The 24,708-nt window shown below is 43.4% G+C and overlaps 1 protein-coding gene across 1 annotated transcript; it reads right to left on the bottom strand.

The window, feature by feature from the left end:
- On the bottom strand, nt 1–23,938 carry LOC149273327 (retinoblastoma-like protein 1). The gene is given in 22 exon segments (XM_089506448.1): nt 1–168; nt 446–610; nt 2,526–2,677; nt 3,462–3,549; nt 5,454–5,525; nt 9,681–9,857; nt 12,084–12,253; nt 13,477–13,746; nt 14,039–14,171; nt 14,572–14,733; nt 15,581–15,718; nt 16,473–16,576; nt 16,771–16,883; nt 17,142–17,308; nt 17,530–17,716; nt 17,816–17,865; nt 19,772–19,923; nt 20,049–20,177; nt 20,533–20,597; nt 21,001–21,201; nt 21,853–21,986; nt 23,768–23,938. Coding segments are annotated over 22 exon segments (3,168 nt in total).
- Between the last annotated feature and the right edge of the window lie 770 nt (nt 23,939–24,708).

The raw sequence follows: 24,708 nt of genomic DNA, 5'->3' as shown, positions 1-24,708 counted from the left end.
CTAATGGTTTGCTCTCTCGCTCACGACATCCTGAAGGCGTTTTAGCAGAGGGCCATCGTTATCCTGGCAAGGACGCTTTGCAGGGGATTCCGAGTCACTGTCTATGGTTATTGCTCTTTTCCGGCTCCTCTGTTCTTGTTTAATCATAATGTTGATGTCTTTCAAGCTCTGAGTTAAAAGTAGAAAAGGACACAGACAATTAAAATATATATTAAACTTAAAATAATAAAAAGAAAAAACACTCGAAGTTAAGCATAAAAGATCACAGAAACAGTCTGCAGTGGAGCGCTCTAAACGGACACCTGCAGTCAGTGACAGAGGGCTGCATTCAGCACTTTAGTAGTCATATCTCCTGAGGTTCAACAGCCAAATCTACTAGCCCGTGGTAACATGTTGCACATAAAGTAAAACTTAGACAAGCTCATCCGGTATAGGTGTTACCTACCTTTGAAGGGCTCCCATTAAACTTATACAGCAAAGCACTGCGCGGGGTGAGACAGTTCATGTTCTTATGTGGGGAGACATAAATGGAGTGCTGCTGGGAGACCCGACGAGGAGAGACCGCTTGATGTTTAATGCTGGGGAATGGGGAGAGAGGGGGAGCCTCCATCTACAGGTAAAAACAAAAAAGTGCAATAAAATTAAGTAAAGGTTGACAGTTTGATTTGCATCAACACCTATTTAAAACTTCAATATGTTTGGCGATGAGCTCTACCCTCTCTACATTGAGAGAACACATAAAAAATGGTGACATGACAACCAACTTGGCTAAAACACAATCGCTTGCCTTCCAAAAACTACAAAACTAGATCCATTATACCGTATTTGCTCGATTGTAAGACGAGGTTTTTTTTCAGCGCAAATGCTCTGAAAAATACCCCTCGTCTTGTAATCGGGGTCGTCTTCTAATCAGACCTCAAATGAGGTCTGACTATTAGACTAAGATCCAGATCCCCCGCATCGCTGCAGGGAACCTGGATCCTCCTGTATGGTAACCTCAGCTGCTGCCGGCGTCTATCACCGAGCGCCGGCGAAAGTGCCGGCAGCAGCCGAGGTTGCATACGCGCGTACCTTCCTGCTCCCGGGATAGCCCGCCCACTGCGGGGAAGCAGAGCCGGTTGGGGAGATTGCTGCAGGACCGGGACTCGGCGGCACTGTGCCGTCCCAAAGCAGATCCGGTAGACCTTCAATGATCGGGAGGAGGCGGGGCCTAGCGGGGTCACACAGCGTCATGCTGAAATCGCGTGGGAGCTGCAGCAAGCGCCTGCTGAGGCATCGCGGTGAGTGAAGTGCCTGAGTATATTAGTGTCTGGGTAGCTAGGTAAGTGCAAGAGTGGGTAGGTAAGTGTGTGGGTGGGAAGTGTCTGGGTGGGTATATTAATGTCTGGGTATGTAAGTGTCCCCCTATATGCCACTCTGTCCCATGATATGCCTTTTAACCCCCTATATGCCAGAGTGGCATATAGGGGGTTAAAAGGCATAACATGGGGCAGAGTGGCATGCCTGAGGGCAGATGTGCATAACTGGCGGGAGGCTGGTAAATAAAAGGAAATTAAAAAACAAAAAAAAAAAGACATGAATTATTATTTACTAGTAAAACTTTTTTCCTATAGGGTCGTCTTATAGTCACTCTTTTTTCCTAAATTAATATTCAGATTTTGGGGGGTCGTCTTATAATCGAGCAAATACGGTTTTCTCACACTAACATACACCCTAAATATGGCACACAGTAACACAACTGCTGGTCTCATCCATGTGTGGACACAAGAAAAAGCACTCGTGTAAAGAACGCAAACCAGAGAGGCCCCGTTTACTGCGTATTCAGGCAACCATGGAGCCGCAACCATGAGATTAGTGTATGTATACGGAATCAGCTGTTTTTTAAACAGTACGGAGTATACGTACGCTATTTGATTTTTTATTTACTACATATGTTATTTGTATTTTTGAGGAGCAGTAATGTGTTGCTATACAACAAATGAGATCAAACACGACATCTAGCTACCCCACAGACAGCCGCGACAACTATGGGAAGGCAATCAATGCGCAATCGTGTGACCGGCGTTCCTTCAATGACCAGGCTGTTGATAAGGCCAGAACAAAGTCGGGCTATACCTGTATGTCCTAAGGGGCTTCTTGCTACGCAATTTAAGGCCGTACAGGTATATTCTTAGGGGACTGGCGGGGTTCATTTGCATGCGAGTCTGAATGGGTTCCCACTGATTCAGCATCTTAGTAATGAATAATTAGATAGGGCTCTCCAAATTTGGGGTATATAGAGTATGTGAGGGGATCTCTAATATTTATGCCTCAGACAGGGGCTGTTATTTGCTGGGCATGTGCAAATCTCTTGCTTTGTTGTGTGTACATGTTGGTCATGTCAGCGGCACCCCGGAATCTGAATTTGTGTGCTTTTTAGATGTGCTTTCCTTTCTGTAATTTTTATGCCACGATAATACTCTAAATTTGCTTTGTATAAACAAAGCATAAATATGATCACAACAAAAAAGTAAAATGCCACATACCAGATTCTCCTGTGCACTGACTGCATATTTTAATGCAAATAACTTCACTCGTTCTACAAAGACATTGTTATAGAATGTAATGAGGTCTCCCCTTTCCACGTGGTCGTCTGTCCCTAAGGAGTTGGTGGGGGTGGGGTGGGAGTCTCTGGATTCTGGAAATTAAGACAAAACATAAGAGCGTTCAGAAGAGGTTTATACAGCTTCACAGCAATACTATGTTACTTTCAAAATGTTTTACGTGGTCATGACGAAACATCCATGATATATACAAACACATTGGAGTTGTAGCTTTTTTGTTTTTGTTTTTTCTTAACTCTTAAAGGGCCAGCTACATGTGGTACCAAGCTAGCTGAAAAGAGCTGGGGTTGCAGCTATCTGCAGGGGGGGCTGATTAAGTCCAATTGCAGCAACTGGCCCATGGGGCAGACGGTACAATATGGCTGCTTGCTACCATGGTAACACTGCAGGGGGGGGGGGTTAAAATGCCAGGTCTACTGCGAGATTAGCTCCATCCCCAATAAAAAATATTTATAATTTTAAAGTACACACAAAAAGACAGGTAAGCATTTGTTCTCTCAACTGCAATACTGATGAGTGATGGGGGTCGTCCTTTAAATACACCACAGAACTATATGACCTGTCACAGAACACCAACAAAGCTGAAATATTTGTGTACCCGAAAGCTTCTCCCCGGTACTGGTTTAAAGTCAAAACATTTTTTTGGATTCTTTACACATTACTAGAAGCACCCAGTTGTAACATCAGTTTTGTGAGGTGACCTCTTTAAAGTGTCAGCATACGCATAACCAGATACATTGCACCTATACATTGTGCTTTACATCATGACCACCCGGAGGGCTGTAAGCAGGCATGTGGAAGGGGCATATGAGGCATGAACCCTACAAATTCATAAACAAGATGGAATCCTATTCTTACCACAGTCTGCCATCTCCACATCCTCGTTTGTATCGGTTTCAACCACAGCAGATTGTGGTATTGTCTTTAATAATACACTCCGGTAAACCTGTAACATAAATAAGTCAGATCTACGCGGCAGGTAACACACACACAATCATTGTACAACCAATTAACCATAAAACAATGCATCTTTTCTTTTAGGGGCACTTCCATTTTTTGTATTTTCATTTGGCGGTATATTTGTGTAGGTTGGACACCACTGGTTTAGAAGCTAAGTGTTAAGGCATGGAGACAGAAAACCTTTTCAGTTCCCTTGGTGTGCACAGCATGCTGTTTAGTCTCTCTTCAGTGTCCCAGGGCGGTACTCTCCTTGGATGATCTCAGATACCCCACATGAAGCAAACTACTTCCAAAAATAAGGCCATGTCTTGTGTGTATGCATGGTTATGCTATTAGGTGGCATGCTACTCTGCTTGTGACTTAATCTCTGCACTGTTCCAAGCTCCAGAAGGCTTCCAAGGTCACAAGCAGAGGTTGTCGGGCACCAGAGGATCTTGGGTGAGTACTCATGTTAACAGATTTATCCCCTTAACGACCAACGACGTGCCAGACTAAGGATTGCTTTCTTTGCCCAAACTATTGCTGTAATGTCTTAATATCGAGGCATTCATCAACACCGAAATCTGTTTCAGGGACCTCGTGTGATCCCTCCCCAGGGTATTAACGGCCACAATATACAATATGGCGGCAGAAGCCTGATTTAATAGCGCTTAGGCGGTCATCAAGAATTGCGTCCTAAGCTCAAATGGTGTTGCTGAAATGCCTCGATTAGCGAAGCATTCAGTGACACCGAAAACTCGCCCAAAGACTCACTGTGCCCGTATTGTGAGTCATAGCAAAAGATTTTGCCTCTTGCAAGGTGGCAGCGCTCCAAAAAAAGAAAAACAAGTTCCTAAGAGGGTCTTCCCCAGAGAACGCTGAGGTCCCCCCTGCAGGTTGAATACAGGTCCTGCATTCAACTATGCAAGTCAATTGTGCCCAGCCGTAAAAATAAATAATGTGGTAACATCTGACGATAATTCTCCAGTGACATCAGTCAGGGGAGCCATCCAGTTGCAATAAAAGGTTAGAGGGGAAAAAAGTTAGCACTGTATCTATATAAAAAGTCCCCCAAACAACCCGATAAAGCTATCCATGGGGGGTTTTGCTGTACTCAGTGAGGCGTATTTGTACTTGAATTTATAATTCCTGGTGTATGTCACTGTCAATGTGTATGGGAAACAAAATAAAATGTCTACCACAAATTGACAAAGGCCGACGGTAGAAGGAGTTAAAAATACCCTGGGGTGTCCAGTTTTCAAATATATATGGTTTGACGAGGGAAAATTGAACTGACTGGCTTCAAAGATGTCCCAAATAAGACATAGCAATCTGCTACTTGTACTCATTGCCGTATAACTTGCAAAAAACAGACACTGGGTATTAAATATTTTTTTGAAAAAGTCAGTGCTTTTTCCATTTTTTATAGTAAAGAGGATATCATCAAAATAATGCTATCTATTCTTGTCCTGAAAAATATAATTTTTGTGGGTTCAGTAAAAGAGAGAAGAAAACTCTACGGCTAAACACGAGCACCGCAAAAATGTTAACAGCCTCAGATATGAAGGGTACAAATAAAAACACCTCGGTCCATGAGGGGTTAAAGATTAAAAGCATTATGAATGTTTTACACGCATACAAAATTGTTAAACGAATATCGGGCAGGGTGCTGTGAGATCACCTCTAAATTTTTACCAACCGATTGCTGCTACAGTAGGATTTTGAAAGCAAGCAGGTATTTTGCCGTCCCGTAGGGGATTACAGAGCCAAACAGCCTTCACACATAGCAGATCCACAAAACAAAAGACAATACTGAATACAGAGCGGAGAGGAAAAAAAACATTGGGAAACCTAGAATGAACTAATTTTTGTGTTATTTGTAGATGCAGCAGAGAAAGTTTGTTTACTTACGTGACTGTTTGCCTGCGGCTGGTTTCTGTAACATTTCATTATGTCATGGAACAGCCTCTCCTCTTTTGTGACCTGAGAAATAATTATACAAAAATACACCAAGGTTACGCAGGTGCGCCTGTCATAAACAGTCACGTGTCTGACTGTAAAAGCCATTAACCGGTTCCTACTTTCCTCAAAGTACTAAGTAGCCACACCTTCACACCTTTAACCCTTTCAGTATTAGGGCTTTAAAGCAAAAACAACAAAAAACATTTTGCTAGGATATTTAGGTATTTTGCGTTCTTTTTATCAAGTCAAATTTTCATAAAGTTACTACACTTTACACTAAAACACAAGTGTTTTTATTGGGGCCCAAGTTGAGTTTTTGGTGGATTACCAAATTGGGTGAAGTCACCCGCCCAGGACCCTTAATGATTGGCACTTCAAGCACAGTACCCCGTACCCTGAAATAAGGTTATGTTAAAACATACAGGGAACCGAGCATGCCCACGGTGCCAGAGCTAGCTTTTTTATGAGCAGTTCCTGGACAATTACAAACTGTATGCTGATTGCTCGGTTAAGCAGCGTTTGGAGATTAACTCTTCCTTCAGATAAGAAACATTTCAACATCCCTTTAACTGGGAAACAAGACTTGCACACTTGGATTTGTCTGTAAACGACCCAGACAAAAATGAAAATTAACCAAAAATTTTCATTCAAATTTTGTTGCCTCATTCACATTCTCGCACAAGGTCCATCTTCTCCACTGACCACTTCCATGTCTCGCAGATTGGTGATTGAGGGAGAGGGTCTCCCCAAAGATAACTTCCAGTGAACTTCTGCAAAAAAGGCAGAGCATCTGGCGACATTCTCTCCCTGATTGGAGGATGCCACCAGAAGCGTCAACATTTTTGCCAAAGTTCACGGGAGGTCATGTCTGCAGAGATGCAGACAAAGAAAGAAGAACAAGATGAAGAGGATGCTTGAGAAGTAACGGAGCTGTGAGACAGTCGGCAGAGAGGGTAGGGAGACATTAAGAGCACGAGAGAGTGAATGAGAGAGAGTGCGAGCGAATGCGGGTGGACAAGTTTTGTTTCCTAATTTAAAAAGCCCACAGAGTTTGGTCCGAAAAAGGAATGGGACAAAAACAAACTGAAAGTCCCTCATTTGCAAATGTCTAGAAATAGTGAAGGTTTTTGGGAGGCGAGTGAGTAACCGGCCACAAATGGCAAGAGGCGCAGAGCAGTCGTATAACCTTTACATAGGCATGTGACTAAAGACATTACAATGGCATTGTGATTGAAGACAAACACTTTTGAAGCTCTAGGCGTGAGACAAAGACTTTTCTTATTATTGTTATGGGAGCTTTACGTATTCACTTGATGCATTGGGCAGTAACTGCATTATTTATACCAGTTCCAAAAATCTACACAACACAGGTGAGTTGGTTATGAGTCAGTCAGATGATGGCCAAAGCAAAAGTAAAGAAAATACTACCATTAAATCATAGCGTGTGGAGTCTACACACACCTTCTATTCAGGCAGAGGTAAATACATAAAAATAACCTGCGGAAGGAATAAAACATGGCCAAGGGTGCTGCAAACAGACTGCTGGGTAGTCCCAGACAATACTGCACAAAAAGCACGTTTGGGTCCTTTCTGTGACTTGATGGTTACAAATTAAATTTTCTTGTAAAATGGGTTCAAAATTGAACCCCCCCACCACCACCTCAATCATCTGCAAGAGCAGAGAATCCACTCATGCTTGTCCTTCTTAGAACTCACATAACCCGGGACCTGCTTTCCCGCTGGTGTGTGATCAGTGCAGGGACACCCGAGGAAAGGATTTCTAGGATTTTAGGAGCCCCCTCCTGTGGTGTCAGCTGTGACAAAGTTGAATAATTTAAAGAGCAAATTTGGTAAAGATGATGCCTTTATTGGCTAATTTGAATTCAATAGATTGTAAGATTTCAATCCTCTCTCTAGGAAGAGACAGAGAGTCTGTGACACTTAGAATCCATAATCATTTAGTTGGTCAATAAAAGTGTAATCGTTGCCAGATTCCCGCTCTCTTTCTACAGCTACCGCAGAACTCCATACCTTTATGAAAAGGTCATTTGCCTGTAACCATTGTCAAGGGATGTCTAGAAGGTACTGGCATTCCATCTGCTAATAAAGGTTTCAGAAGCCAGGAAACCCAAACATACCAGCAAGAAATTAAAGTATTCTAGGTGGTTGGGCGGCCCTGTTCTAAAGCCCTAGCGCCAGATGTACATACCAATTCTATTTCATTGTCTTCTATGTAATTTCTGAGCTGAACTTGGCACTTAAAGCTTCTGAGGGCATCCTCCTCAGTCACACTGCCATCACTCTGGAAAGAAGTACACGAAGGAGTGATTTTGTTGGGTATAAGCCATAGCCATGTATGTAGTAGGAATGCCACGAGGAGTTAGGAAGCAAGTACAGCATAGAAATGTCAAGCAAAGTGTCATTCGGCAGCATGTGACCAGATTTGTTCCCCTTTTACTGCCTTACAAATTTTGCCTTAACTATTCAAAATCCAGCCACTTAACGCAAGGAGAGATGGAGAAGAATAAATATGCAGAAAAGTACCCCTATGGTGTATGGTGGTTTTTAATATGCATATAGTGTGTGTTGTAACCTGGAAACACTTTTACACGTTTAGTACAGGGCAGTACTAAACACCCAGGGTTTTGCAGGACTGCCATCATGAATTCGGTGTAGAGGGAGACACGAGGCGCCCAGCAGGGTCACATAATGCACGCTATGTATCCACGCTCACGTCACTCGCTTCAGCGCACAGCCGTAGGAAAGCATAGTGTGCGGGATTCGCGAGGGCAGAAGGCAGGCAGGTGAGAGGGGGAGTACTGTATGAGTGTTGATCTACTATAGTGTCAGTCAGTGATGGGAAGTTCGGATCAATAAAGTGAATCAGATTAATTCGAGTCATTCATTGAAATGATCCGAATCTTCAGATAATTCATTGTCACTCACAGGAGTTACTATTTCCCAGTCCCTCGCTGCAGTCACACTGATTGGCCCCGCCCCATTCATTAGTCACTGAACCAATCCTGCCTACTCTAGTGATGTCACTGAAGGCAGAGAATCTTAGAAATTCGAATCATTCAGAGAATATTACTGACACAATACATTAATAATCTTCACTGCCCCTTAGTTTGCCCACCTTTACCTCTAACTGCACCTTAAGTTAACTTTATTAAATTAACCCTCAGTCCTCCGCATTAAATGAACCCTAAATACCCCATTAACAATAAATGCTTTTAAATTAACCCTAAACACCCCATTAACTATACCAATTTATTAGGTAATGTATCTGGAGTACATGCAATTAATTTAGGGGCCGTTATGGTTAATGGGGTCTTTAGGGTTTATTTGGCTGGCTCCTATTGCAGTTCTACCATCCTCACAATGAAGCTATATACAGAAACAACAACGAGGCTACAACAGAAGTGGGTAAATATGGCCAAACTAGTAAAGCCAATATAAAATCACCGCTTCCGTAAAATAAGAACGTCAGTTAACCAAAAACACCCTGATCCTTAGTGCATATGATTGTACTTTAATATTTCTGTCGGCGGTGGGGGTTCTATAGCCTCAACCCTCTCAAAGCCTAGCAGGCCAGGGTTTAGATTTTACTCAGGTGTTTAAAGGGCTTTTGGTTTTTTTGCAACACCTTAGACACCACTGAGCAATACCCAAACCCGGGACTGCTAGGTGTGCCCCGGGGAGAGGGTTAAGGAGCACTGCTATAAGGCATTAGATTTCTGCTATAAAGTTGCACACGCTAATTAATAATTATGCCTGCCCAGTATTGCCTACTCTTGCATTAATTAGTATTCTAATACACAGCAATTTTAACAATCTTTCCTGCCTCTATTGTATAAAGGTCTGACTAACCCCTTTACATTCTGCTTTAACAGAGCAAAGGTGGAACCGGAGTTGATCCTTTGCAACAACCAGCCGCTTCTTTTTACTGAATTGAGAGGACGCGGTACGTGTTTGTCAGACCAACCTACACCAACTGCCGTAACGCTGTATAAGCTACTCCAGAACCAACTTTGCCCACCAGCAAAAGAAAAAATCCATTCTAGTACGACAGACGTGACACCAAATCACACCAAAGCTAGAAAATTAAGCAGGAAAAGGAAAGTAATTGTTTTGGCATCAGTGCCACGTTTTGTCCAGTGTTGCCGTTACACTCACCTTTCCCATGATATACACAGCACAGAGAAGAAGCTGGTCTATGTGTCGGTCTTTCATCAAGTCTGTGCAATGGACCAGCGAGTATTCAAAGAGTGTCCAGGTCTTCCGTCTTAAATCATTAGAAACATCCAGCTTCAGACATAAGTCTCGGAGACGAACGCTCGCTAAGTGGTACACCTGATGAGTACAAATTAACATGGCTACATGAACGAGACTCAACATTTCCAACACCAATTCATTGCCATCCTCTGATCCTCAAACCTGGTGACAAAAGGCCAACTGCCTTTAACCCCTTCGCGACCTTTGCCGGTTCAGGACCGTCATAACAAGGTCACTAAATGACCTTTGACGGTCCTGAACCGTCAAAAAATTAAATAAGCTTAGAAAGTGATCAAGGATCACTTTCTTCGCTTAAACGGCCTTGCTGCAATGCCTCGATGTCGAGGCATTCAGCAAGGCCGAGATCGGCATCGGGGGCCATGTCTGGTCCCTCCCCGGGGCGTCAACAGCCGCCATACATTGTATGGCGGCGGACGCCCGTTTTAAAAGCGTTTATCGTTGATCGCCTCCTAAACTTAAATGGTGTCGCTGGAATGCCTCGATCAGGAGGCATCCAGCGACACCAAACACTTACCTCTGGGTGGGCTGTGACCGCTCCGGAGAGCGGTCACAGCCGCCGCTGCCGGTGATCTTCGCCATCAAGCAAGATGGCGGCGGCCCAGGAAATAAAACAATAAAGACGAAAAAGTTCGCTAGAGGGTCTCCAGACCCTCTAGAGAACTGGCTCCACTTGCTGGTTGAATACAGGTACTGCATTCAACCATGCAAGTCAATGGAGCCCAGCTTTCTAATCACTATGTGATTAGTAAAATATTAAAAAAAAATTAAAATAAATAAAAAATGGAAAAAAAATGTGCTAACATTTAAAAATAATTATGCAGTGATGTCACTAGATGAACCATCCAGTACCAGCAAAATGTGTAAAAAAAAATATAAAAAAAGTATTAAAAAAATTAAATTAAAAAATAAAGTTTATTATTTTGAGCAAGTGCTAAAATTTCTCAAAAATCTCAACAAAGAGTTAAAATAAAAGCACTTCAAATACCCAAGGGGTGTCTAATATATAAAAAAATGGCTGATGGGGTAAATTGGAGTGGCCTAGCTCAAAGATAGGGCATAGGTACAGACTGACCAAAATGGAGAAAAAAAGCGCACTTCCCAAATGTGGCATTTTAAATCTGAAACACCCCGACAAACCCATGCATGTGGGGTATCGCTGTACTCAGGAGATGTTGCTGAACACATATTGGGGTGTTGTTTGACAGTGGCATATACCAGGACCTGTATATCTATAACTAAAGTACAATTTGTGTGGAAAAAAAAAAAAAAAAAATTACTATTACAAAGTTTGACAAAGTGTAGTTCTATAATTGGTGCATGGAAAGGGTTAAAATAACAGCATTTGGAATACCCTGGGGTGTCTAGTTTTCAAAAATATATGGTTTGAATGGGTTAAATTGAGTTAACCGGCTTCAAAGATGTTCCAAAGAGGAGATGGAGGCAGACTGACCAGATTTGTTAAAAAAGATTTGGAAATCATAAAACGCTGCTTGTACTTATTGCCCTATAACTTACAAAAAACAGCAAAAAAACATAAAAACATTGGGTATTTCTAAACTCAGGACAAGTAGTAGAATCTATTTAGCTAGTTTTTTTACTTGCTTTTTTAGGTGAGTAAAAGATTTTTCAAATAAAAGTCATAAAATGTGTTTTTTTTTCAATTTTTCACCATGTTTTTTTAATTTTTTTTATAGTAAATAAGATGATGATACGATCAAAATAATGGTATCTGAAGAAAGCCCATCTTGTCCTGAAAAAAACAATATATAACTTATGTGGGTACACTAAATGGGTGAGGAGAAAATTACAGCTGAACACAAGCACCACAAAAGTGTCAAAACAGCCTCGGTCCCACAGGGTACAAAACGAAAAATGAGCCCGGTCCTTAAGGGGTTAAAGGGCTTTGTTTTGCTTGCTAATTCAAGGGTATGAACAACACTCCCAGGGGCTTTGGGGGTCACAACCACAAGTGGGCAGTATTACAGGGTCTTCGGGGTGTGGGGGTCTATTCATCATCCCACAATCCAGAGAGCTATGATGTCTGGTGTACTATAACCATACCCCAGCCTCCATACCATTGATGAAACTCTACAAACTGGGCTTTGGCTGTTTTTATTGGATAAGAACACACTAAGAGGAGTACAAATAACTATATTCAATTATAATGGGTAGTTTTCAGAAACTTATTGTTGAAAATGGGTGTAAAGACAGATTTGTATATTGCCAGTTGCTACCCGATGATGGCTTCATCAGACAACTGAAATCATAGGTAGCACCTCTTACCTTCCTGAAGAACAGCGCCAGAGAGCCGGTTTTCTTGGGCTTTCCAGCTGACGCGGGACACGCTTCCAGCGCTCGACCCAGCTGATGCTTGTAGGATGGGCTGATCAGAGCCTGCGCAGTGAGGGGGACCTGAACACCATTCTCACTTTGTAACGGTGGAGAGGTCCTAACTGATGACAAATGAAAAGTTTATTTACAAACAAAATGCAGTAGAGGTAAACACACACAGGGGAGAAAATACATAGACGTATGCAACGTATTTACTCATCTACTAGCACTAATATTCAAAAGTTCTCTATGTATTGAGGCTACTATTCTCTCTTCTAAATGAACCAAGAAAACTTCTTTTAAGCAAATTTTCTTCAAATGAACACATGTACGCCAGAAAAAGTATACCAAGGAAAATGTATATATGGCCATCAAAACCTTAATCGAGCCTGTGCAGCGTGCGAAGAAACGGCCAAAAGATCTAATGACTCAATATTCCACAAGGATAGGATCACAGCTTAGTAGAATACATTTCCCGTCAAGAAAAAACAAAACATAACTTGCACAGAAAAATAGCTGTGTTAAAAACAGTCAGAAATATACATTTGTTTCTTCAGATCAGGTGAAAAACCTCAGACGGTGTCTCTTAACGTCTCTCTTCTGCCCTCACCTGGGCTGTGCTGGTTTGTGTTCATATAGCAGCGTGCAGCAGGTGATGTTCCTGCGGCTACACATCGCCCGGGGACTGTACATCTACCAAAACCGTATCAATTATGCCGCTTTCTTATGAGCAAGTGTGTATGGAACATGTCAAAGACAAATGCATGCTTAGGGCCCACTAATGCCCATACGAGGAATTCAAAACAAAAAACATTCCTCATGGAAAGATGGTTATGTGCAGCATCATTAGCCATGCGGAGCAGTATATCGGGGGGAAAAGCCCCACGGGGTAGACAGGGTTATTTGTGAGCCTACTTTAAACACAGAACTAGGTCAGCACGTAGCATTATCTTTAAATAATAAGAAAATATTTAGCAGATGTTGCCAAACTACTGCTAAGCGATGACCCCCTTAACAAGTGTCAGACTTTTGCTTCTGTGCTTTGCCAATTTTATCAACCAGTCTTGTCTTTTGTCATCTTCAGTGGTGTCGAGTGCAAGATTTGCTTGGTCCGTGTACTGCCCATTTCAGGTGCTTATCAATGTGATTAAAATGTTTTCATGACAACAAAGCTCACACATTGATGGGCTCACAATGCATTGTCAATGGGTTTAAGGACAACCCGTTAAATAACTTGTTTGAGACGGTGTTACAAATTTGTATAAAACAGGCATAAAATCATTAAAAAATAAATACACAGATTAGTGGAATCTTTGGAATCTCATGTTCTATGAACTCTCAGCACCGTCTATCTGCACACAACTCGCTCATCATGCAGGGAAATCCTTACCATTTAGAGCCAGTCTCTGCCCTATGGGCACAATGGGTTTATCTGGAGACAGGCACAGCCGATCAGCCGAGGTGGGGTTCAGAGCGATTCGTATCCTGGTGATGTCTGGTGTGGTCACTGGCGATTCTCTCAGACAGTCATCACCAAAGAGCCTCCTCTTTGCACTTCCAGCAGCGGGAGAACTGTATCGGTCGTGAACAGACAGTGGAGACAATGGCTGCAAATCTGAGATAAATAAAAGGGAACTATAATCTTTCCAGCCAAGCCGTCAGTAATATCATTAAAAGGAGATATGGCAGCTGCATAGCCCTTACGTAAAGAATTTAACAACCATCTGAACAGTGTTATTGGTACAGAAATCCAATAATCAGCCCCTTGCCACGTGCAGCCTCATCTTCTCCATATCACCATCATATATACATTATTTAAAGTGTGTGTGTGTGTGTGCGTGCGTGCGTTTTGGTCAAGCTTAACCTCTGGCACATGCCCATGCTGTTTAAATGTAAGGCTGCCTCACCTCGCTTGTTGGCGCCTCCCAGGTCTGTCCGCACTTCTTTCAAACGGGGGTGAATGATTGGTGAAGCTGGCATCATCGGCAAGTGGCCTAAACCGGGTTCATTACCAGATTCAAAGTTACTGGGAATTATAACCTTAAAATAAAAAAAACAAATTGACCTGTCAGGAACTCCCATACTAGAAGGGCGAGATGATGAGAGGAATACAAGTCTTTCTTCTGGAAAGAAAGGTCTAAAACTAACCAAAATAAAACAAGCAAAGTGTGGAAATGAAGATCATACCCCCAGCAGGACAAGACAAAATAAGGTGCTAGGGAATAGAATATGTTAATTTTTTTGGGGGGTGGGGGGCTGCAGCTCACGTAACAACATAACTCACTACAGCCCGGTGCTGACCAAGACAATCGATAGACTCATCTCACATGCAAACACACCAGATAAGTTTTTAAATAGCGGGCCTCCCTGTATACCCAGCGAGTAAGTTGTGTACATGAACGGTTTCACGTTTTGTAAACAAATGACAGGGTATACGTACTTCTTCACACGTCGGCACATTCTCTGCAGCTTCAACCAACTCCCAGAGAACCGAGTCACTGGTCCAGGCACGACTCTCCAAGATCTGCTCTTCAATGCTGTTTAGGTGTTTGACCATATCACGAGACAAGCCATCTTCAGAGCGAATAAATACTTCTATCACCTACAGAGATTGGCAATGCTTAGAATATGAAAGCCTTGTTAAAAGAATCCACCCTGACACGCTAGCAAGCATGTACCAAATAAAATCAAAACAACCTAGATTGATGTAGTATTAGGCACAATTATTACATACATTCTAAGCCAATTAATACTTTGTTATTGGCCCTAAAGAATGAGCAGCATAATAAATTAAACACTAAATACCTGGTATGCCCTAAAGGCAGACATATTTAAATATAATTTAACCCCTTCCTGACGAAGGACATAGTATGTCTCCAAGTGCCTGCAGTTGGTGCCAGAGGGTGTACTATTACGTACTAACACTTTAAGCTGATGCACAGGAGATCAAGCCTTCAATTGATAGTTTGGCAAAACCTATGCACATGGGGCATCTCCATATTCAGGACACAAACTAGTTGTTTCTATGAGGGGACATACCCTAGGCAACAGATTTTTTTTAATGAAAATGTGTTAAATATGTCAAAAACGACCAAGCAAGCAAGCTCTATTTGTCTTGAAAAACCCCACAATATATGATTTTTGTGGGTGCAACGAGGAAGAGAAAAGTTAAGGTAAAACAAGGATGTAGCAGAAAAATTGTAAAATTGCCTTTGTCCTGATTTTCAAGGGTTCCGATAAACACACAGGCAACCTGCCCAAATGTTAACTGAATGCCTGTTTGGACCACTGGAAGCCTCAAGGATCACCATCAAAAATACCACAAGAAATGGCTAATTTTCTAGCAACAGGTATAGAAGGCTACTGTACTCACGAACTACAAGCTCTCAATAATAACCCCTGTAAACAGAGTAATGTAGATTTTTTATGAAACCATGGACATTATGTACCTTATAGAAGTAGAAAGGGCTCAGCTTTAGAACCTCAATGGTCCATGGGAAGATACGAGGAGAGCTGTATGCAAAAAGTACTATTTCCAGGCAGCAGGTTATCAGGGATCGGTGAAATATGTCTTGCTCCAATAAAGCCTAAAAAATATACAAATGTATATAGACATGTAACACACAAGTATTTATACGAGGGACGTGCAAAAAGTTTCCACACTTTTATATTTTCGTTGGAAACGGTGAAGGCGGGAGGAGAAGTAATTGGTCGTGTCTTGGCGTGTCATGTGACTAGTTCTTTCTGGCAAGCAGCCTGCCCTTGCAGTTTAGTTTTTACCCTGGGGTAAAGACAGCTGCGAAACTTATAAATTGCACCAAAGAAGAGCGGCGTTCTGTCATACGCTTTTTGTGGGCAGAAGGTGCGCCGGGAGCAGAAACTAATCTTCGTACGTGTGCTCAGTTGAAAAAGGTTGCAGAGGAAAGCTGAGTGTGAGTGTTGGATCTGCCCTGATTCATGGCAGCCTTAAGTTCAGTAAAGTGGATTCCAGGTGGGTGCCTGAGCAGCAAGCGCTAAGATGTTTGTTTCTGACACATGGCCCGTTATCGTGAAAAAGGTGATGATTTTCTGCAGAAGATAGCCTGCAAACAGCTCATTACGAGTAGCAAATGAAGGCTTAGATAGAATGTGAGAACGATAAATTGAATAGCCTGCCAGCAGAAGCGGTTGAGGAAATTTAAACATGGAATAGGCATTGGGATATTCTGAATCTAAGACATGACCAAGGGGCGATTAAGGTATAAAGCAGGAAAATAGGCAGACTAGATGGGCCAAATGGTTCTTATCTGCCAAATTCTATGTTACTTCAGCAATGAAGATGTACAGAATAAATAAGCTCACCGTCATATCCTTCCCTTGAAGTCTTCGTGATTCCTGGACCACTATGGTCTCTAATACTTTATAGTAAAGAATCTCAGCCAGCTTCCATCTATTGATGGCAAAATCTGCAAAACATCCCAGCATTACTTTGCAGACTATTGCACACATTGAGGAGATGGTATATATATAGGAATATAAGTATAGGAATGAATATATACACACACACTCAGGTTACCCAACTACATAAATGTAAATATAACTTAGTAACATTTAAGGCGGCACATCAGAGCTATAAGTGTATGCACACAGTCGCACTCACCAATATGGGACCCTGACTGCTCTTCTGTTGATTGCGTGTAGTGATAGCAGAAGCAATGTCCGATCTCTCGGACAATATTTAGTATATTTTCAGTGGGATTGCGAGCACATGACCTGCAATAAATAACATCACCGACATGATAAGCCAAAGCATTAACTTGCCTGCCAATACCATAGCTTCTGACAATCGCGATGCCATTTCCACTGGCCTGTCAATTGAAACAGAGGCTATTTTGTTTTTAAAATTATATACGCTGTACAGCTCTGCCTAACGGTTCCCAGAGGACTTAGTTAAAACCCGCTCCAGTAACCTGTTTACCTAAAGAGAACAGACATAGCGATCATATAATGTAATTATATAAGGTGATTTACCTGAACACACTGATTAGCTGTTCACCTGGACCATTTCTCAGCCCAGCCACCATGCTTTGCAGTCTGCTCACACATTGTGTTGCTGATGAAACCGGAGTGATCACAGCTTCCTTCTCCTTCAGGTATCTTCTACCAGTCAAGGGAGTGGACGGCGCAAATGACCTCTTCTGTAAGATGTTAGCAAAACATTCTAGGTTCCATAAAACTGCATAACAGACAAGCAACGCATTTAAACAGCATACACAGTGTTACTTTACAATCAAATTAACATTTTTCAATTAACCAACCGCCCTGCATGTTATATGAGGCATCGCAGCGACCAAACTACGCGGCGAGGGCATTACAGACATTCATAGCGTTTGACGCGAAGACCATTTACAACAGTCACCTTTTCAAAATATTGCTGCAGGTTGGACTCCACCTGTTTCCGCGGAGTCCCGTTTGCCACGGTAACCTCAGAGATAAATTTCCTGGGGGTTCCAATCTCCTCGTCTGCATCAACTCCCAGAAAAACACGCTCATCGAAATCTCCCACCGTCAGAACATATTCCTCATATTCTTTATTCAAGGCTTTGCTGAACAAAAGGAACAGGAATTAAAAAAATTAAAAATAAATAAAATTTGATTTTATTTTGGTCCCAGAAAAACACCAAGGTCCACAACTCTATACTCACTTGTTGTCTGTGAAAGTGGACGTATCCAACAGGCAGTCTCCTTTTAGAATCTAGGATAAGAAAAAGAATGTCTCCTTAAAGTCAAATGTTAAAATAAAACAGGAACTTTACCTTACATGAGGAACCAACTACAGAACATATAGACTTCTGGACATCCTCTTATAGTTTTCTACATTTTAGAGTTTGGTATCTGCAATGAACTTACTAGAATCTGCACACATTATTAATTATTGTTTTATATAATCGCCATCATATTCCGCCGTGCTGTACAATTATGAGTTTCAAACTTTCTAGGAAGATTTACTTAAATTATTGATAAAAGATCAACAATTACAATCTGCAATGAAGTCATAAAACCCTTATGCGACTCTTACAGTTAATCATTTTGATTACTCTTTTTTTGAAGAATTGTTGCTGTCTGATATATCCCTTACGAAAAAATTACTGCAGTTTTTCTGAAGTAATACTGCAGTTTTTTGGACATGAAAAAACTGCAATACTGCACTTTTACTGCATTTGTACTTCACTGTACTGCAGTTATTTTTGTAAGGAAGTACAAATGCAATAAAGCTGTGGTATATTGAAGTACAACTGTAGGTTTGCAATATAAAAAAAAAAGTGCAGTAAATGTGCAGTAAAACTGCAGTACAGTGAAGTACAAATGAAGTAAAAGTGCAGTAAATGTGCAGTAATACTGCAGTAAAAGTGCAGTATTGCAGTTTTTTCATGTCCAAAAAACTGCAGTATTACTTCAGAAAAACTGCAGTAATTTTTTGTAAGGGATAAATGTATACTTCGTTGACTCTACATGGCCAAAAGTATATGGACACCAGCTTGTCTCACCCACACGGAGCATGAACTATAACATGGAACTGGCATCCACTGCTGCCATAAGGAAGCCTGTATACTAGCCGGGGGCACGTAGCGCTACTCCCCGAGGGCTACAAAAGGGCCAGAAATTCTGTGTATCTTTGCCTTACAACAAGGTGTTTCATTGTCGAGATGCCTGGTTGCAAACTGGGGTATATTGCGGCATGTTTGGCCCCCAACCAGTCTGGCACTGGATATTGAAACTGCAGAGATTTGTGTCCATCCGGCTATAAAAGGTGTGATGAGCTTGTCTGCAGTTCAGTAAAGCTCTTTTCTCACAAATCGATGCGATGCAAGCTTTACACCACTACAGTTGTGAAGAAGCCCAACTGTATGGAGCAGCCGATAAACCGCAATCTTGGACTGATGTTGGATTCCACAGTAACCCTGGAACCAGGTTTGCACTTTTTAAAAAGGTACACACATCAGCACAAGGAGGACCCGTTACGTGACCTTCGGTATGGCCCACTAGTTGCGTCTCTGCATTTCCACTTTACAACAGCAGCACTCGCAGATCATGAGAAACTTGACAAAAGCGACTTGGTGGGACGGCATCCAATGACGATGTCATGTTAAAAGTCATTAAGCTTTTGTTTATGGAGGCTGCATGCTTGAGTAAATATTCTGTAAGCAAAAGGGTTTCCATAAATAGCCAAACCCACAAACTGAAGGGGTCTCCATACACTTTGTCATGTAGTCGGAAAGCACCCTGGCAAGAACAATTATTTGGTACTGCAAACCGAGGCGGAGGTCGGCTTGAGAAAGTTAGCTGTGAAGTTTTTCCCACATATTCCACGGGGGAAATAGTACAAAATTGGTACATAACCATGCAGAATATTAAAAACAATACAAGCTTTACATAGTCTAGGTCATCTAACAAAAGTAATGCTTTGTGTATGATAATAGTACACGTTTCTAAGCAAAATATTGCACTGTTTTGGCCACTTGGTCTCATCTAAGGGACTATTTTTCCAAATTGACCGCAGCTGACTTGTCACACATTTGGTTTCAAGATCATGCTATGCCCCCAAGGTGTTTAAAACCAGGTACAAGACCATGTAGACCCATTAATGATTAAATACATACCCTTCGATCATAAAGTTTTGCAATATAAGGCTTGAAGTAATGTTCCTTGATCCCCTTGGCTTCCACTTTAAGTCCATCGTGCAGGTCACATAGTACGTCAATTATGCAAGGAGGATCAGCAGAGTCATCAGCATGCGCAGACAGCATATTTTCTGTTCAGGAGATATTGGGAATGGAGGTTTAAACAAGAGCTAATTTTCAACTGTTTAAAATATGAAGCAGAGACTAATGCGATGAATTTTTGGTTTCAACAAGACAACATATTACTAAGACGTACCCGCAAACAATGGATTCAGAAGATCTTCCTTATTGGGGCACTGCAGAGCGTGGTTATAAACAAGATCCAGACAGCACAAAAGCAGGTGGTAAGAATTAACCAAATCATCTCCAATCCTGCTGAAATTACCTGAGAACAAGACAGGTTTTCCAAAACATATACGTCATATTTTCAAAAAGGTATCCCAACCGTGCACAGGCATCTCAATTAAAAAGCCATTAAACACCCTGGAAGTTGGCAGCCCCGGTCTAGATACACTCGATTGATTCACTAAGATGCCGCGTACTTTATGATGTCGCTTATGTTTTGGTGTATGCTACGTAAGATGTACAAATAGAAAAATAAACGGCAAAATATGTTGGTTTCTGCAGACTCGCTGTTGTGTATACATAAATGCGTAACTGATTGTTTCTATGCCACAAATGTCTGCCAATGTGTTTCCACCGTCTATACTGAATATTTACACATTAAAAAGACTACTTACCCTTGGCATATACAAACAAGGTCCAGCAAAAGTTGAAGAGATCTTTAACGCTACACTGTAGTCTTCTGCAAAGCAAGGTATAGGTGTTAAGTGTCCATTGATTGCTTTTATAAGATGGGTCTATAGCCGCATAGCTGGTTAAGTAGCTTTGAGATAATATACAAATGTGCGATGTTAACACAGAACAGCCTCCCATCAGAAATGGTAGAGGCTATAGAGTGAGATAATCTAACCATGCGCAAGATAAGCATAAAGCTATCCTGAATCTAAGACACGACCAAGGACCGAGTGTCTACATCGAGAGTGCAACACGGCTTATGCCCTGAACACGTCTTGGCACCGATCCGACAGCTTAGCTGTACGAGGGACGGCACAGGAGGGCTGCCCCGGCGGCTGTTCGGTGTTAAGAAGCTGTCTGTCGTATTCTTTGAGACAGACGTGTGGACTGAGCCGCTGCAGACACTTTACCTTTGCTTTCTGCTTCTAGGCAGCCGTGGAGGATCTTCACGTGGATTCTGGAATATGTCTGTAAATATTGGCTCAAATTTCTTGAAAATTACAGTAGAAACCTCAAAATTCCTCTCCAACCTCTCCACTCGATCTCGAAACTCTTGAGGAAGGTTTGACATGTCCATCCACTTCTTCATTTTATTAAAAAACTGAATCAGACTGAAAAACAAAGATCATCGTTTAAGATACTTAAATATCAGGTAAAAAAGCACAATGTTTATCTTGCTGCACTGCGGTAAATACAATGTCCAATTCTTATCGCACTGATAATTTTAATAGATATAGCAGGCAAATATTTTAATTAGCAAAAAATGCCATAAAACATTTTTTTAATTGCTATTAAAGAGGCAAAAACGTGGCCGTTTTACCTGCGCAGGTAAATAGGGCTTATAAAGGATGACAACACTTTTCCTATTTCCATATTATATACAGAACCGGTTAGTTAATATACTTGATAAAAAAGACGCAAGATGAGAAACTCCACAGTAGATTCAGTCCAACAAAAACAGAGAAGCGAAATTATTCTGATCATTTGTGTTTTAATTCACATTTATTTATTTTCTCCAGACAAGGGTGATGGGCGCGCGCTCCCCTCTGCATGGACTGATGTCCTAAAATATCCGTGTGAAGGACATGTGAGAAGAGACATGTGAAAGGGACACATGGTTCTCACCCACAATCAAATTGTATGTTTCAGAAGAAGCGAGTGTTGGGGGTATATGCAGCAGCGTTACAGATCCAGCTTCTTGTAATGTTTTACGCAGCGGGTAACAGCGGTCACAACGCGGCGGCTCCATAATAATAACCGACCTTAGCTTGGCGGAGCGCAGGATGCGGGTTAGCGACACACCATTCCCCTCCATGGTGCCTCTTCCAACGGTCGGGATCACACATCTTCTGCACTCAGCGTACAAGGCACACGCCAACCAATGTTTTATTTCTCCCTAATTCATACAGAAAAAGAATGTTCGTCATTAAAGTGGGAGAATGTGTAAATTATATCACACCATATGCATTGTAAGTCGATATACAGTTCTTACATTCCATAGGGAATAACAAAGCCGTACAAGATAAAAACGTGCAGTTCCAGATATTAGGTTAGCTATAAAATAAACAAATGACATCAGGGTGTCTTTTTTTGCATGCAGGGTCCGCGCACGTACAGCGCACTTGGAGCATCTCAGACGAGGGCGACTGCAATCCAAACAACGGCAGAAGAAAAAATTCCAGGATATACAGAACAGCCAACCCGTGGTTACCGACGCTGCCAGGAACAGGAACGTGGCATTTCGGGACAGTCAAGCGTTTCCTGCTACGGGCAGACGTTTTCTGTATCCGCTCTCGGGAAAAGACAGCCATAAAATCCGGCCAGTTTCACAAGGACCAAAACACCAGCCCTGTTAAAATAATCCTTCACAGAGCAGCAACACGCTAACGCTGTTCTACTAGCCAGTAAACCTCATGTATGCGTTTGCAGACCTAATTATTATATATATTATATTAATGCCCCTCCCCCCAGCAGACGATACATTTATAGCTCCTAAAAGTGCGGTTAAATAAAACGACAGCCGTGGCACCAACCTCTGCTCGCTGCACCTCCCTCGCCGCCGGGCGCCAACCTCTGCCAAGCGCGCCTCCCTCGCCGCCGGGCGCCAACCTCTGCCAAGCGCGCCTCCCTCGCCGCCAGGCGCCAACCTCTGCCAAGCACGCCTCCCTCGCTGCCGGGCGCCAACCTCTGCCTAGCGCGCCTCCCTCGCCGCGGCCGCCAACCTCTGCCTAGCGCGCCTCCCTCGCCGCGCCAGGGGCACCAACCTCTTCCTAGCGCGCCTCGCTTGCCAGGGGCGCCAACCTCTGCTCGCCGTGCCAGGGGCGCCAACCTCTGCTCGCCGTGCCAGGGGCGCCAACCTCTGCTCGCCGTGCCAGGGGCGCCAACCTCTGCTCGCCGTGCCAGGGGCGCCAACCTCTGCTCGCCGTGCCAGGGGCGCCAACCTCTGCTCGCCGTGCCAGGGGCGCCAACCTCTGCTCGCCGTGCCAGGGGCGCCAACCTCTGCTCGCCGTGCCAGGGGCGCCAACCTCTGCTCGCCGTGCCAGGGGCGCCAACCTCTGCTCGCCGTGCCAGGGGCGCCAACCTCTGCTCGCCGTGCCAGGGGCGCCAACCTCTGCTCACCGTGCCAGGGGCGCCAACCTCTGCTCGCCGTGCCAGGGGCGCCAACCTCTGCTCGCCGTGCCAGGGGCGCCAACCTCTGACTAGCGCGCCTCCCTCGCCGCGCCAGGGGCACCAACCTCTGTCTAGCGCGCCTCCCTCGCCGCGCCAGGGGCGCCAACCTCTGTCTAGCGCGCCTCCCTCGCCGCGCCAACCTCTGCTTGCCGTGCCTCTGCACGCTGCGCCAGGGGCGCCAACCTCTGCACGCCGCGCCAGGGGCGCCAACCTCTGCCTAGCACGTCTCCCTCGCCGCGCCAAACCTCTGCCTAGGGCGCCAACCTCTGCCTAGCGCACCTCCCTCGCCGTGGGTGCCAACCTCTGCCTAGGGCGCCTCCATCGCCATGGGTGCCAACCTCTGCCTAGGGCGCCTCCCTCGCCGCACCAGGGGTGCCAACCTCTGCCTAGCGCGCCTCCTCCTTGACACCCCTCATAAACCGAATCCCCGCCCCTCCTCATGTACTCTATACCTGCAGGCTATTACCCGTCGCCTGTCCAACCCTCACCCGGTTCCCCAGCACTCACCTCCAGGCTGTAAGTGCTCCATGTCTTGGTGAAGTTTCTCAGGGTGTTCTCTGCAGTTTCTTGCTCCAGGTTCAGCTCCCCGCACAGACTTTCCAGCTGTTCCCGAACTTCCTCCCCGGGACCTCCGTCTGACGAGCTGGAGGACTCGATATCCACTTCATACCTCTGCATTCCAAGTGCTCGCTATCCCCGCCTCACGTACTTTGGAATTGTCAGCGTTATTCCTCCCGGTTCCCACGGTCTCCCCGTCCTACGTTACTCGCCTCCTTCCCACAACTCTTCGCGTTCTCAAAAAGGCGCGAAAAACTGAACGTGTCACTTCCTAGTTCTTAAAAGATATCCTTCCGCTATACAAAGTACTCCTCGCAGGCGTTAGAATTTTGGAACACTAGCCGATAATATCCACTAGAATGGGGTTTAAAAGGAAAACATAAAGGGAAATATTTTAAAAGAAGGGAAATGCCAGGGTAAAGAGAGTTGGAAAGGGCGATGCGGAAGGATACCTATCAAATAAGTAACACGTTGCATTCTGGGATTTGTAGTATGCGGTAACATTTAAAAGGCCACTTTAAAGGGAAAACAAATTGCGGAGAACGGGTGTAATAAATGCATACTGACAGCGAATTTACCTCCAAAGTTGCCCCTGTTAAAGGTTAGGAACGGGGGTAAATGGGTTTATAACCTAAACTATGTAAGTGAAATACATTTTCTTCTGAATGACTTGCTGCTTCACACAAATGGCTATTGCTAGGTCAAAAAGTGGTGTAAAAGTTTTTGGTACAGTTCTGCCCCGTCACACGCGTGACCACATCCTAAAAATCAATGTTAGATTCTCACTGATGTCCCGGATTACGTAAATTTCAATCTAGTGAGACGACTCAAGAATTCCCATTCATCCCAAGGGGAATGCCTGCCTTTTTATCACTAGTATCAGATTAAAA

Source organism: Sceloporus occidentalis, unplaced genomic scaffold (assembly GCF_023333645.1).
Source record: "Sceloporus occidentalis isolate IW3139 unplaced genomic scaffold, rSceOcc1.0.p SCAF_385, whole genome shotgun sequence".
NCBI classification, from domain to species: Eukaryota; Metazoa; Chordata; class Lepidosauria; order Squamata; family Phrynosomatidae; genus Sceloporus; species Sceloporus occidentalis.
This window is presented reverse-complemented; position numbering and strand designations above follow the sequence as displayed.